Source organism: Nannobrachium achirus, assembly GCF_963921795.1.
Source record: "Nannobrachium achirus genome assembly, chromosome: 5".
NCBI lineage: Eukaryota > Metazoa > Chordata > Actinopteri > Myctophiformes > Myctophidae > Nannobrachium > Nannobrachium achirus.
The window spans coordinates 10,102,952-10,117,750 of record NC_137814.1 but is presented as its reverse complement, the minus strand read 5'-3'; the positions used below and the strand labels follow the sequence as shown (position 1 = coordinate 10,117,750).

Sequence of the window (14,799 nt, the reverse complement as noted above, 5' to 3'; positions counted from 1 at the left end):
TACCTTCTCTTCGTCAAACTTTCACTTAATTGAAAACATAACGTAGGCCACACCACAAACTACAGTTTCAAGTCAGTCAAGTTTTGTCCCATCGGCTGCATGTGTGCAGTCCAGGACCATTACATTGACAAATAACAGGACTTCCATTGTAACTTGGTGATCAGACACATTCTTGCCATGGTTTGTAGTTTGTACAATACAAGAGGGACACATTAAGCTCACGCATGACATTTATAAGCGTACACGTGCACATTAACTTGATTTAATGTTATTACTTTGGCACGTTATTTGTAATAAATCAGCGCTTTAATGAAATCACTGTGTTCAGCCATTGCGTGCGTGGACCGTGCTGTGTTGCATTGAATGAATGCACAACGCTTTGAATGTGTACATCGCCATCTACTGGACGAACCTAGTTGTGTTTCAAAGAATATAAAACCAGACCGGAGGGTCAAGAAAAACGGAACATGTTAAGTGCCTGCTGTTCTGTGACATTTTAGATAGATTAGATTAAATTGAGATAGATATGCACAGTATTACACTGTACACACACAGTGTGCTAAGCATGTTCATTTGTTTGCTCCTATTACAGCATTATACATTATGTATTAAAAATGCAGACGCATGTTTGAATTTCACAACCAATAAAATTTATTCAATTATATATTACAAATATGTACATGTCATGTAACAAGTAAATATTAAAATAGACATATTTTTTAGAACTATCGTTCAAAAGGCATTATGCTGAAAAAATAGGTTTTGTTGTGATCTCACATTGAAACTGTAAAAGTATGTTTTTCCACCTTGGAAGCCACAACAAACTTTTTCTTTTTTTTTTTTTAATGTGCGCAAGACACAATGGACAACACACAAGGAGTGAGGCTGCTAAAAGACAGAACACCATGGCATAAAATAAAATAAAAAAACTAAACGAAAACCAAGCTGGAACACTTCAGTTAAAACCTCACAATTTAGTCCACAGAACAGCTTTTCAGGAAGAAAGAAAAGTACAAACAATGCAACGCATGCACAGCATTGAAATCGCAATTCAAAAACGGAACACCAGCTGTGTTGTGTTTGAACGAGAAGAAAAAAGAGAAACTGTAAAAAAAAAAAAAAAAAGGAGGGGGGGGGGGGGGGGTTAAGAGGAAAAAAATAAAAGCCAACACATGCTTAAGATTTAAGCCAACAACAATAAACATCAAGGACAATAGGACACAATATAAAAACCAACTTTGGTCCATTAAAACATGAGACAGAACGAAAAGTTTTACAATCAAAATATCTATTACCTTTTTTGTTTTGCTTTTCATTTTCGTACAAGTTTAAAACAATAATTACATGACTATTTACAAATGCACAATCTGTATGTATAAAATAAGTTAAAAATTAAGAGCACAGTCTGTACATGTATGAACACTCACTTGAGGATAAAAAAAAAGGACAAAATGAACCATAAAATAAAATAAAAACAAAGAAATGAAATCTTTTCAGCTCTATGACCCTGCTTGATGAAGAGCGATAGCAGGCGGTAATGGAGGGAGGCCTCAGTGCTTCTCGTCTCTCACTGCAACTCATTTTTACCCAGACAGCAGCTCGCTGCCGGGCTCCAGCCATCGGACACTGGTCCCTGGGCTAAAAATTTGGGCCTGGACCCCTTGTAAGGCCCAATAGGGCATGGGGTAGCGTTGTGAATATGCAAGCAGGTCAGCCTGCCGCCTGTGGAAGAGGGTCCCCAACCGTGCGGGAGGCGGTTAACATGTTATTTTTACCCTTAAGCGCTCTGGAGGGAAATGCTCGCTTTTTGTTAAGTGCTCTCTGTGACACACTCGCACACTCCTGACTGTTAAGTGCTTCATGTCTGTTTTCCGTAAGAACGTTGGCGAGGGAGGCCTCTGCTGTCCCCCACCACCACCCCTGTGACGTCTGTGGAAGCAAAGGGAGCATCGTTTTGTCCCCGTCTTGTCTCCCGTGTCATATCGGCGTGAGGTCAAAGTCATCGTTCACCTCCACCAGCGGGATGTAGAACTCGGGGATCTCGAAGATGCTGGTGGATTTGTACATGGCCGGGTCCAGCTCCTGGAGCTTGAGCTGCCACTCCAGGCGCTGGACGGCGTTGAGGGCGGCCGCCTCGTGCTGCTGCCTCATCAGTAGACAGGTCTGTGGAGGAAGGAACACAACGTCATCATCACCACCACCACCACCCAGCGACTTCATATGACATACAGATGATGTAGCTTAAGTCTTCAACGTTTTCAGGCCAAGGACCCCTTAGTTGAGAGAGATGAAGCAGGGACTCTGAACCCCTAATTGCTCCCGATGAGTAGGTTGGTGCCTTGCATGGTTTCCTCCGCCACCGGTGTATGAATGTGTGCGTGAATGTGTGAATGTAATGCACAATCTATGTAAAGCGCTTTGGATAAAAGCGCTATATAAATGCACCATTTACCATTTTCATTGTTTGACAGCACAATCATCAGTGTATTTTGGATTCATGTCAATTTGTGTTTTCAGATATGTAACCACTTGAACCATCAATACTTAATAAACTTGAGCTTTCACTCTGTACCTAGTCTGCTCTTTTTCCCCTCTACACCAAACTTCTTTGCCAAAAATAGCGATCTACAAACGTTGAGCTTGTAAATCTGCTATTTTTGGCTACAGTTCTCAGAATATGGACGCTAGGGTTCAAGTGGTTAATATAAAAAAGGAGAAAAAAAAGTTTCTATCACTCAAAGATTTGGAGGACCCCCTGTAGTAACTCTGGGGACCCCCTAGGGGTCCCGGACCCTCTGTTGAAGACCCCTGGCTTAACAGGGCTGCCTGCATCTGTCCATCATCTTCTTAGCAATTATCGAAAAAGATATGGAAGGGACACCCATTAAAGCTACACTTTGTAACTTTTCCAATAAAACAAATCTTAAAATTGTCCTAACTATTAACACTTATGTTGCAATGATTTTTTCTCTTCAATGTCTCGCGTTGCCATGGTTACCATAGACTTCCATGTAATTGTGCAATTGTGTAAAAAGTGCACGCCCATGCCTAGATGATGCACCACGTGTGTAGATGCTGTTCACAGCTTTCAAACAAAAGAATCCGCTTGGAAATCCGTTCAGGCATTCATGATTTATCAGCCATTATGTTTTCTTCAGATGTAAACAAACATGGCTGCCATGTTTGAAAGAATGAGTTGGTATGGGGGTTAAACATGCAATTTCGCGATCGCGATCATGCCTAATACATTTCTGGAGGTCAAAAAAAAAAAATTGAAAAAAAAAAAAAAAACTTTTTTTTTTTTTCCCAAAAACGGCCCAAACTCGGGAAACTCGGGGTTGGCACAGCGGTAGTACCAATACAAACTCGGGAAACTCGGGGTTGGCACCATATGTGTTAAATCGCTAAAGTTTTAGAAAACCCACTCTGTGAATTTCAGCCCGAAAGCCTTTTCTTTATATGTTTTTTACTGAGCCGCGAGGGGGGTTGCATTTCGTGGCAAAATTACGTCATCTGCATTCTTCCGTATACGTTGTCTCCAGATCATACACTACCGGCCAATCACAGCGCGGATCATACACTACCGGCCAATCACAGCGCGTCTTGCCATCTTTTCAGGAAGTAGCTTGCCTCAACAACAGCGTTTACTCTGTAGGAGTCTAGCCTGTTACTCCCCAATGCCGCAGAGGGACGCGAGATCCCTCTACGGATGCGTCTCGGCGAGGCACAGGCGGACGCGGTGGTCCGCGGCCCCACTCCGGTGGTCGGCGGCGACCCCGGGCGAAAAACGGCCGAAAAAAGCACACCGCTACTGACCAGTAGTTGAGCAACTTCCATAGTATAGCTTTAAAGAAGATTTTTACGACTCTAGCAGTGATTCTCAACCATTTTAATGTCAAGGACCCCCAGTTTCACATGATTTAGGCAACGGACCCCCATTTAATGGCATTTCCATGTCTGGGACCCAATTCATATTGTAAAATCAATGTTAATTTAATTCTGAGAGTGTACACTCATTTGTACACTCTCAGTTACATACTGTACCCATAAGGGTCCATTTGGTTCCTAACTATCATTTAGCTGAGGACCCCCTAGAACTCCCTCAAGGAACCCTGGGGGTCCCCAATTTGAGAACCAATGGTTTAATGCCCCTGTTGCTGACAATACATGACAGGACAACAGAACAGAAACAGAAATTGCACTAATGTTGTCTACATTATGGAAATTGTGTTTAAACAACTAAATCCACCCACCCCAACATTTCCCACACTCAAGGCTGTGATGTCAGGAGTGGAAGCAGTATTACCTTGCTGCAGATTGACCGCAACACTCCACAAATACAGGGACATTTATAACGTAATCAGTTAAAGTAATTATATAAAAAGGCTATAGTTGTCTAGAATATTCTGTAGTAATGCCCTACCTTTAATGGAAAGTCAATAGAAATGCATGATATACTGTACATAATAGTGCTTTAAAAAAAAAAGTATAGTCAATTATCTACAGAGGAAATTATGCTTTAACACAACATGGGACAGCTGAAAGGGATGGAAACAACATGATGAAAACTCAAAAACAGATTTGCCAGAGATGAGAATCACCACTGCTTACCTTCAATTTATCGAACTTGTCGTCGACATCTTGTAACCAGGACATAAACTGCCTGGCGTTGAACCGGTCCCTCACAGACGTTTTGCCATCATCATTCTGTCGAGCAAAATCAAATCAGACACATGCATTATTAAACACATCTGCATCATCGGGAACATCAGACTCACGCTGCTGCAGCAAACCACAATCAAATGCGTTATTAAACACATCTGCATTATCAAGAACATCTGCCGCAGCATCGTTAACAACGCTGAAAACTGTAGTCTGTTTTAGCTCCGGAGGTTTCAGCGGTCATCATCGCCACCGTCTCAAAGACAGTGGGATAAACAAGAAGTGACTTCAATGTTGCTTGCCTGGACATCCTGAGGCATGTTGTACACTTCGGCGTCCAATAAAACGGTGCACGCACTGAAAGGGAGCGTCTGATTGGCTAGTGTTCTCGCTGCCCGGTAATGGACCCGCAGGACCTCCTGCTCATTGGAAACAATCAGCTTCTCCTGAGGGGGAAAAGAAAAGATTTCAGTTAACTCTCTCTATACTTAACTGTATGTCAAATAGCCAAAATAGCAGCTCTACAAGCTTACAAGATGTTGTGTTTAGACCATAGACTGTATAAAAGATATGGACAAAGCGAAGCCATTGGTTTCTATGCAGCGCAAATGACACAATATGGGTCCTTGGCATGGGTGTTGCCATCATAGATTGTAAAGGCACCAGAGGATGCTATTGGCTGCCAACGGTCACGTGCAACCGCAGAGATACATGGGAGAATGTGGTCGGAGCCTCCCGAAATACAGCACACGAAGAAGAACACAGCCGGCTGGTATTAGTTTAGTTGGCCACGCCCCCCGCAACTTTATCATCAATTTTAACATAAATGGGACCTTATTTTCACAAAACGCATATAATCGTGATTGAAAGGCAATTTTTAACTAGCGATAGGAACCATAAAGTATTTATGAAAATGTTAATTAAGGTTAGAAAACGAAAGGGGAAAATGAATGGGGTCCAATGGAGAACAATTCTTTTTCCGATCGGCCGGGGGCGGGGGGGGGGGGGGAACAGCGCAACTAGCGACCAATCATAGGAAGTTTTAGTTCCGTATTGGAGTCATTTTAAATCGGCGGAACTATGCCCCTGGTTTAGACACATTGTGAGCTTGTAAGACTGCAATTTAAAAAACCCACCCTCTGCTATAGGAACATTCACCTATTTTATTTCCAAATGTTCCCCTGTTATGAAATACCCAAAATACAGACACTAGGGTTAATGTTCTTTGTGTGAACTGAAGTCATTTTACAAGCATGATAAGGATGTTTCTATGTACCAATGACCAACTTTCATTTACAGTACATCTTGAAAAAGTGATGCATGTGCTTTTATTGTGGATGTTAATTCAAGTCAATCAAACATTCTGAGGACATGCTGACTGCTGACTCTGGTTCTTGCGATGACCACCTCACTCCAAAGTCCCTAGTCTTTGGATTGTCATGCACCCTTTGTTCCACCATTATAAAAAGAAGTTCCATGTGATGTACCCATGTTGTTTTTTAGTTTTAGTTGCCCAGAAAAGCTCTGAGGTGTTTTATCCTTTTGACAGATATGTAGAAGGAAATGTCTATGTGCGCTATGTCTTTTGTCAATCAACAACATGCCGTCTAAATAAAGAAAACATCCACGAAAATAAAGGTTTTGAATATACCCTCTCAATGCTGTGCTGTAGACGTAGTTTCATGCGGACAACTTCCTGTTGTTTGAACATCTCTTTGAGCTGCTCCGGTAACGACGGCGGAGGAGTTATCTGTGTAGAGAGAAAATAAACAGACATTCAATTGAATGAATATTCAGTAAGACAATTAGTTCTACACGAGAGTCAGTCAATTATGTAGACAATTCACTGAATATTATTTGGATGATTAGGTCAACATTACTTTACAAGGATTCATATGGATGCCTGACACATGGCCACTAACAGAAGGATTAGTCGGTAAATACAAATCGTTTTATATAGAACGTTTCCCCCTATTTGAGTGCCTCTGGGGGATTAACACAATCTGGTGTAAAAACACAATTTTGTGACGGACAACTTAAGTGACACCATCCGATACCGAACTGTGCCGATGTGGCATACCGCTTTCTCTGTGAAATTTAAGCAGGAGACGACAAACACCAGTGTATTATATCCAGCTCCTGTCTGACCCAGGAATGAAAAATGCTAGTGGAGAGAAAAAGAAGAAAGGAAAACTCACTGTTGGTATACAGAGCTTGCTGAGCGGGTTTCCATCCAAGAGGTAGGACCCGTTGAAGGTCACATATTCATCATAATACTGTGGCGGCTGGGGTATGACGCTGAGCAGCACTTTGCGCTTCTCCTCGATCTTCCTGCGGATATGCAGGAACTCATAGTAAGGGTTGGCTCTCTCCGTCTGGTAGGGCTCTATCTCCTCCAGCTTCACAGAGTCCACGATTTCAGCCAAAGACTGCTCGCCTTTCTCCTGTCCCTCAGTGGCAGAACAAGCCTGGGAGGCGATGACTTTGGCCATCTTCCTCTTGCGCGGATGTTGCACAGGGAAATCCATTTCCTCATCCGCTAAGCGGACCTTGGCCGTGGCACCGGAGGAATCAGAATCCCGTTCTCCCGACTGCGGGGAGGAGCTTCCTGAGGAATTGGAACTAGAGTTTGCTTGAGCCAACGCCTGGACAGTACTCTGAACTGGCTCCCCTGCAGGTAAGGAAAGCGACGTCTCAGGTTGCTCCTTAACGGGGGATATATCCATCGGCTCGGAGCAGGGTTCTGCTTTAACCTCAGGAGCATTGTCTGAAACCAGGCTGCCCTCGGTTACGGAAGACTCAGTCATTATAGGGGTCTCAGCACTTGCATTTGCGCTCAGTGGAACATCCACCGTCTCTTCGGATTTCTGTTCGAGGTTCGCACAGTTTGACACGACTGACGACGTCGGTGTTGCGCTGTTCATTCTGTCCATCTGAGGACTGTAACACAAACCTCCAATGTCAACAAAGGGTCTTAATTTCTTGCCATCTTGGTTAGTTACATCTACATCCTCATGGGAAGGTTTTACATCAGAGTTAGTTTTGTCAACGCCTGGCATGGATTCCTGTGCGCTGGAGCTGGGAATGTGTGTGCTAGTAGAAGGCACAGGGGTGTCAATTGTCTCTGATCCGCAGCCTTCCGGAATGGTCTCTACGATGTCTTGTCCTACTCTTTCAGCGATGTTACTAGCTGCACTCTCCACAGGAGTCTCTTTATGGTCAGGGCCTGGTGCCATCACAGATTCCGACTCATGCAAGCTCTCTATGCTGGCACTTGGGAGGGGTTCCCTCGTTTGGCTACAACTCTGCAAGGGGGTCTTTGCATTGGTAAGAGACGCCAACTCTGCACACAGAGAAGCTGCCGATACCAGTGGTGGATCGGAAGGCAAGTCTTTTTTACTACATTCGGACTCTGCACTGGCGTCCTCCACAGGGAGACACTGGACTTCCCTTGTTACAGGAAGGTCAGGGATTGAAAGAGCTTTCTGATCTGTTGACTCTGCCTGGGGACCACTAGCCTGGGGGAGGCTGGGCTGAGGAAGCACAAGCTCCTTGGTTGGAGGGTCTCTGGCGGACATGTGTTGTGTACCATTGCCAACAGTGACCCCTTCCATCTCAGAGCTAGCATCGACATCACACTTCACATTTTGTTGAAGAGTCAAATTATTATCATCATTCTTATGACTGATGATGCTGTCCTCCGAATCTGCAGAGCTCTGTGCCATTCTCGTCTCCTCTGCTGGCTGCGAAGACACACTGGCCTTTGGTGGATGTTCAGTGGGCTTAGCTTCAATAGGTGATGAATTGATGTCCTCATCCAGAATAGCCCTAAGGTAAGGAGATTCGTGTCTGGCAGACAGCGGTATCCAGTTACTCTGCTGTGGTACATCTGGAAGACTGTTGCACTCTTTATCATGAACAGATGGCGATCTTGTCGTCTGCAGCATGAGGGAAGATTGGAGGAATGGAGGCTGTGAGTCTGAGGCTTCCAGGTTGATGTCAGAGTCATACTCAAGGGGCCTTGGGGTTAGCGTCGTTGCTTGGCATGAGTCCTCCGAGCTGGCTACCGAAATCATAGAGACAGACCTGGACATGTGTCCAGACCGTTCGGTATCCGGCCTGGGCGACCGGCAGAGGCTGTTCTCCATACCCACCATGACCTTTGAACCTATCGATGACAGACTCTTACCATCCAGAGACATTGTCCTGGAGCCAGTGCTGTCCTTGACTGGCTTGTTGTCTCTGCTGTGGCTATCAGGAGTTTCTGAGCTTTTTGAGCGTAACAGCTCTTTGCTCAAGCAAGGTTCATTCTTGGCCTTGTCTTTGCTCTTGGTCTTTGCTGCGGGGTCTGCTGCAGGCCGCTGTTTCATCCTTTCGCGCTCTTTCTGTTTTATTTTCTCCAAGTGCTTTCGATGCCACTGTTCAATTTCCTGGTCCTTGAGGCTAAGCATGCGCTCAAAGCTTGTCTGCATCAAGTCGTCATTCACCAGCCTTTTCTCTTTGGGCCGGGTGTCTCGTGACGCCGGCGAGGACTTTGCCCGGTCAGATTTGGCTTTGTCCGCTTCCGTCTCATTGGGCTTGGGCTTGGTGACTTTGACCGGCTGAGAGCGGTCTTTGTGTCTGTCCTTGTCTCTGTGTCTGTCAGAGTCCCTCTCTCTCCGGTCACGGTCTTTCTCTGGCGTTTTCAAGACCTCCTCCCTTGACTTTGTAGGCACGGCCTTGCCACTTTCAGAAACGTAGCTCTTCTTGTCTTCCAAGAGCAACTTCAGATTGGAACTGGAGGACAGAGCTCCGTCTTTAAGTTTGTCTTTCTTTTTCCTATCACAGTCTTTTTCTTTGGAGCGATCAGATTTACAGTGATCTGTGGATTTTTCTTGGGGTTTGCTCTTCTTGTCAGTGCTAGTCCGGTCCTTTTCTCCTCTGTGCTCTCCCCCACTGTACTCCCTCTCCCTATCACTCCGTTTGTCTAGCTTGTCTTTATTTTTCCTGTTGTCCTCGTGCTTTTTTGTTGTGGACAAGGATCTCAGCTTCTCGCCTTCTCTGTGGTTTTTATCACCAAGTGCGTGGGAAGAATTGGCTGCCGTTCGCTCCTTTTCCCTCCAGCGTTCTGTTGAGTTCTGCGGTTCGGCCTTGTCAGAGTGCTCCTGCGTTTTGACCTTTTTTTCCTTGTCAGGATGCCTTCGCTCCATCTTCTCTCCCTCCTTCTCCTTTACAGGCAGCCTCTTGTCAGCCTTCTCGCGCACGCCTTTTTCTGAGGGCTCCAGCTGGTCTTGATCAGCTGTGCTGGCGCTCACGGGTTTCTCTTCCACTTCCTCTTTCATGCCGGTGTTCAGCTGTGGCGTCTCCTCCGTTATCCGAGCTGAGCCGTGGCTGTCTGCTTTCTCATCCTTGCCCCTCTCCTCCTTCCCGGAGGACTCTTTGCGGTCCTTTTTAACAGCCTTGTCCTTCTCTCGCTCTTCTGCCCTCAGCCTCTTTTCCTTGTTGGCGGAGTGCTTTTCTCTTACGCCTCTCTCCTCCTTGACCAGTGAAGTGTCTGAGGTCTTCTGCGGAAGGCTGTTGTCTTCGCTCTCCTTTTTCACTGACAGAGGCTCCTCCGTCTCGTCACTTTTGAAAAAATTCTCTTTCCAGAACTCCCTGTCAAACTCTAAATTCCTGTGGCTGCCGTCTTTCCTGGCATCCTTCTGCCTGTGGCGGCTTCTTTCAGCCTCATACTCCCTCCTGTGTTTGTCTTTCTCCTTGTGTTTTAGCTTATGCTTTTTCACTACTTTGCCGTCGACATCTGTCTTCCGTAAGACACCCTCAGCACTGTCTAAGCTGTTTCCTATGCTGCTTTCCTTGTAAGGGCTGGAACCGCCGTCGTCGCCGTCAACATTAGGGTCCTTCTGCTGGTGCTTGCTCTTTTCCTTGTGCTTGCACCCTTTGGAGCTGGAGCCTTCAGTGCAGTAATCTGTGTCCGTGTAGTGGTTGTATTTCATACCGTCCATAGGACAGGGACTGTCACTGATGGCGATCTTAGTATTTTCCTGTTTTAGTGGTGTTGCCTGCTTGTCCGACAGGCTGTGGTTCAGTTTGGGAGACTTAACGGAGGAGAGGTGAAAGAGGTGGACGGAGGAGTCGTCTTTGGGGCTGAATGACATCTTGAAGGAGTCCTCGTCCGTCCGGCTCTTGTCTGTGGTGTCAGACACTGTGGCGACTGAGAACACCAGAGCCTTACTGTTCTCCTTCCCGTCCTCTTGGTTTTCTTTGTTCTTATTCTGGCTTTTGCTCTTCCTCTTCACTTTACCCTTGTCTTTTTGTGGCTCTACGATCTCCTTTTTAGACCGAGCGTCTGGTTTGAGTCCCTCCGAGCTCTGAGAGCAGGTGGGCGAGTTCCTTTTCTCGGGCACGTTCTCATTCTCGTCACTGGACGTGTCCGAGTTGCAGTGCAGAACGCGAGACGCCTTTTGCTTTTTGGCTTTGGAGGAGGACGACGAGGTGTCCCCCTTGCCACCCTGCTTTGCTGCAACATGGTTCCTATCCTTTTCCTCCTTCTCCCTCTGCCGTAGCTCCCTCCGGAGGATGTGCCTGTCGTTCAGGGCTTTGCTCAGGTCCTCCTCCTCTTCCTCATCCTTGAACTCGTACTCATCCAGCCCCGACGCGGACGAAGAGGCTTTCATGGTGGCCGGCTTGCCGTCCGAGTCCTTCTCGCCTTCAGAGTCCTCCATGATGTCATCTACACTGGAGGGGTTCACCGATGGAGGGTCTTCAGAGTCTATGGGGGAAACGGGAAAGACTCATTAATATATAATAAATAATAACAATAATGGTAGCTGTAGTATTAGTGATAAAAACCTATTTATAGTGGTATCCAGGAGCATACGTAAGTAGGTCGGAGTGGCTTATTGTCGGTATCACCTGAATAACAAGGGTGCCTACCTACTTTAGAAATGCGCTAGACACCTGGGAGATGGATTGCTGAGGTAATGCGCCCACCGACCATAAACCGACCAATGATTTGCGATGAGACCAAACTGTTCTAAGCCTGATTGATGTATACCTAGTTGTAAAATAGTGTCTCGTGCTAAAAACTAGGCATTGTGAGCTTGTAGGTCTCCTTTTTTGGGCACACGACACCAATGTAAAACAAAGCACAAGTTAATTAGATGTTGTGGAGAATCGTACCCCTTGGCCGTGCAAAACTTGTTAGCAGATATACAAGCGTGTCAGTGCAGCGCTATGAGCTTGTACATCTGCCATTTTCGAAACATCGCGAAAGATTGTGCAAACCTTTAAATATATACAGATCAATCTCAGAAAATTAGAATATTTTGTAAAAAGCATTGCAGATGCCAAAGAACCCAAATCATAACCGACTTTGGAAATCTCCCACTGGACTTCAAGCTACTCTGACTTCAGAGGGTTGACATTTCTCTGACTTCAGAGGGTTGACATTTCTCTAATATAAATCCTTGTTTTGAGTGGTCTTGTGTACTATTGTAATAATTTCAAATATGGACTTTTGATATTCATGAGCTGTATGCCATAACAATTACAAATGTTAACAAAAAAAGGTTTGGAATATTTCACTGAATGTGCAATGTATCTAGAATATATGAAAGTTTCAAGAAATATATGAAAGTTTCAAGAATATTTACTTTTACAAAATATATCTGTATATATACTGTGTGTGGTGTTGGCTGGCTATGTTTTGGGGACCGGTGGTCCTTCAGATGAAAACGTGTGAGAAGAACCACTGAATTAGTCAGTGCAGATCAACAATGGTCTACTACCCCAGGCCTTGTGTACCTGAGGAGCTGTCTTCTTGGTCTGAGAGGGGAAGCTCTCCCTTCAGCAAGCGTTCCAGCTCCTGGGAGTCTGCTACGTCTACTGGCCGCTCCCCGCGCTTGTTAGCCTGGAAGGCGTTACCGCCATGTCGCAGCAGCAACTTCACGATCTGCATGGAGGATAACAGGGAGGGGAGACGCATAAGTGTGGAATAAAGGCAGTTGAGCGAAGAACAGGAACTGGTTTGAAAATACAGGAACAGCAGATTACAATCGGTCACCAGGGCTGACCATGTGTGGCCTAAAGCCTGACAGAAAGTTCACTTTCAAAAACATAAATCGAACCACAAACCACAATGCAGTACGACATTGTCTTATGGCTTATTACTTCTACTGTTAACCAGCACCTAAAAACTGTACAAACACAACATCTACAACCCTATGGTGTTGACAGAAATAATTTAAAAACAGAGGTGCAAAAAATTGCAATCCCTAGCAGCAGGGGTGAACAATTATGAGCGTTAAAATGATAGTATATTTGTTGCAGAGGCAGCAAAGTGATTGACAAAATTCAATCACTTGCGGTCGTGCACGATCAGCGTGCACACTGCAGTACATGGGCGTAAAGAAAAGAATGTGTGTTTGTGTGATGAAGCATCTCAAAGCTACTAGCGAACTAGCTAGCATTGATTGTTTTCAATGGAGAGAGAGGCAGGTCTATGGAGAATCCGTTTCCGTTTCCTATCCAGACCGGATTGAATTGAATCTATTTTTGTACTTTTGTATTTTTTGTATGCATTCCCACCCGTGTTGTCTGTTTATATGTATGTTCTATGTATGTTTACTTTTAAGAGCTGCACTAAAACAAATTCCAATCAACTCTGTTGACATGGCAATAAAGTATTGAATCTTGAATCTTGCACTTTGTCCCGGGTACTTCGGCACCACGTTGTGGTTTATATTTTTTTTTAAATATGAAATAAAAGAGACATCTCGTCAATCTCATCAGTGGTAGCGGGGACCGATCTCTATATCTCGTCAATCTGGTCACATGGCAGTCAATGAGATAACATGTTTTTTCAACTTCCTATTAGTACTTAGGAAAGCATAGGGTTACTTAATTTTGTACTTGGCTTAAAAGCACATTTGTGATGAGTAACAACATATTGAATACACATGGGCTATGCATTACTTATCTTTTTTTCTCCTTTCTTTTTTTGCCAACAGTAAAAGCGACAGCGAGTGAGTGCTCATGACCCATCTTGACTTCTCAATGATGCATACCTTTGTAACTCAAACACTCCAACTACACAGGTGGACAAAATGGGACTGGGAAACCAGAGAAACAGCATTTGCGATCAAGTTGCCCATAGCTGCGGGTTTAGCAGCAGCTAAAAAAGTAGCAGCTGGCACCTCTGTAGAAGCACCTTTTGTATTCCTACTCGGACAGTACCAACGACAACACCTGCTAACTTGAGCTACATGTAGAGAGATATATCGTCTTTTTTATTTTCGGTATTCAGAATTTATACCTGGAACGCGCCCAAGTCACATTCGATTTTAACCACTGTAACCATTATTTTATGCTTTAACTATTTTTGAAAAATCGTGAAAATGTGTGCAAGTCTTTGAATATCTTTGACCCGATCTTTGACCCGACTTCTAAATCGTTCCTCTAAATCAGCTGTTCTCAAACCTTTTCATGTCAAGGACCCCCAAAATTACATTTATTTGGCCGCAGACCCCCATCTCAAAAAATGTTGCTCCAGGGACCGGGCAGAGATTTGAGTTACAAAAGTTTGCTTTGAAAAATACAAATTGAAAAATGTGCACACATTTTCACGATAAAAAAAAAAATAGCAGATCTACAAGCTTGCAGCGCGGCACCATCTGCTATTTTTCAATAGTTAAAGCATTAAATAATTCTAGGCCTAAATGGGTTAATCAAATCTAGGTTTTCAACTTTAATTGTTTTGAAATGATGTGGAACTCACGTCTTTATGTCCGCTGCTTGAAGCATCATGGAGTGGCGTGTCATCGTCCAGACCCTGGGTGTTGACCTCTGCACCTGCTGCTATCAGAACCTTAGCCACATCATAGTAACCAAGGTTACAGGCCTCATGAAGAGGAGTCCAGCCTGGAAAGCACATAAACAGTGTACAGACAGACAGTCAAAGAGGCTATGTCACGCCCCGGAATTTAACATACAGTAGGTCACGTGGTCTCTCTGTAAACAGACTGAAAATGGGGTGGACCGTATATGACTGTATCGCTGGCTGCTCTCTGGCACTGGCAGAGAGCAGCGCCTCTCGGAGACCTCACACTGACCAGGACATTGAGGAAGTGGACTCAACATAAAAGGTATTTTAATTTT

At 44.7% G+C, this 14,799-nt stretch overlaps 1 protein-coding gene across 1 annotated transcript in view; it reads right to left on the bottom strand.

Annotated features, from left to right (window-relative positions):
- Positions 1–641: 641 nt before the first annotated feature.
- Positions 642–14,799, bottom strand: part of ankrd12 (ankyrin repeat domain 12) — a 54,725-nt gene continuing 40,567 nt past the window's right edge. The window contains exons 6-12 of the mRNA XM_080726169.1: positions 14,420–14,562; positions 12,448–12,595; positions 6,861–11,413; positions 6,314–6,412; positions 4,965–5,108; positions 4,612–4,707; positions 642–2,163 (exon numbers count right to left, since the gene is read on the bottom strand). Coding sequence (XP_080582295.1) covers positions 1,978–2,163; positions 4,612–4,707; positions 4,965–5,108; positions 6,314–6,412; positions 6,861–11,413; positions 12,448–12,595; positions 14,420–14,562 — 5,369 coding nt within the window. The 3' untranslated portion in view covers positions 642–1,977. The remainder of the gene's footprint in view (positions 2,164–4,611; positions 4,708–4,964; positions 5,109–6,313; positions 6,413–6,860; positions 11,414–12,447; positions 12,596–14,419; positions 14,563–14,799) is intronic.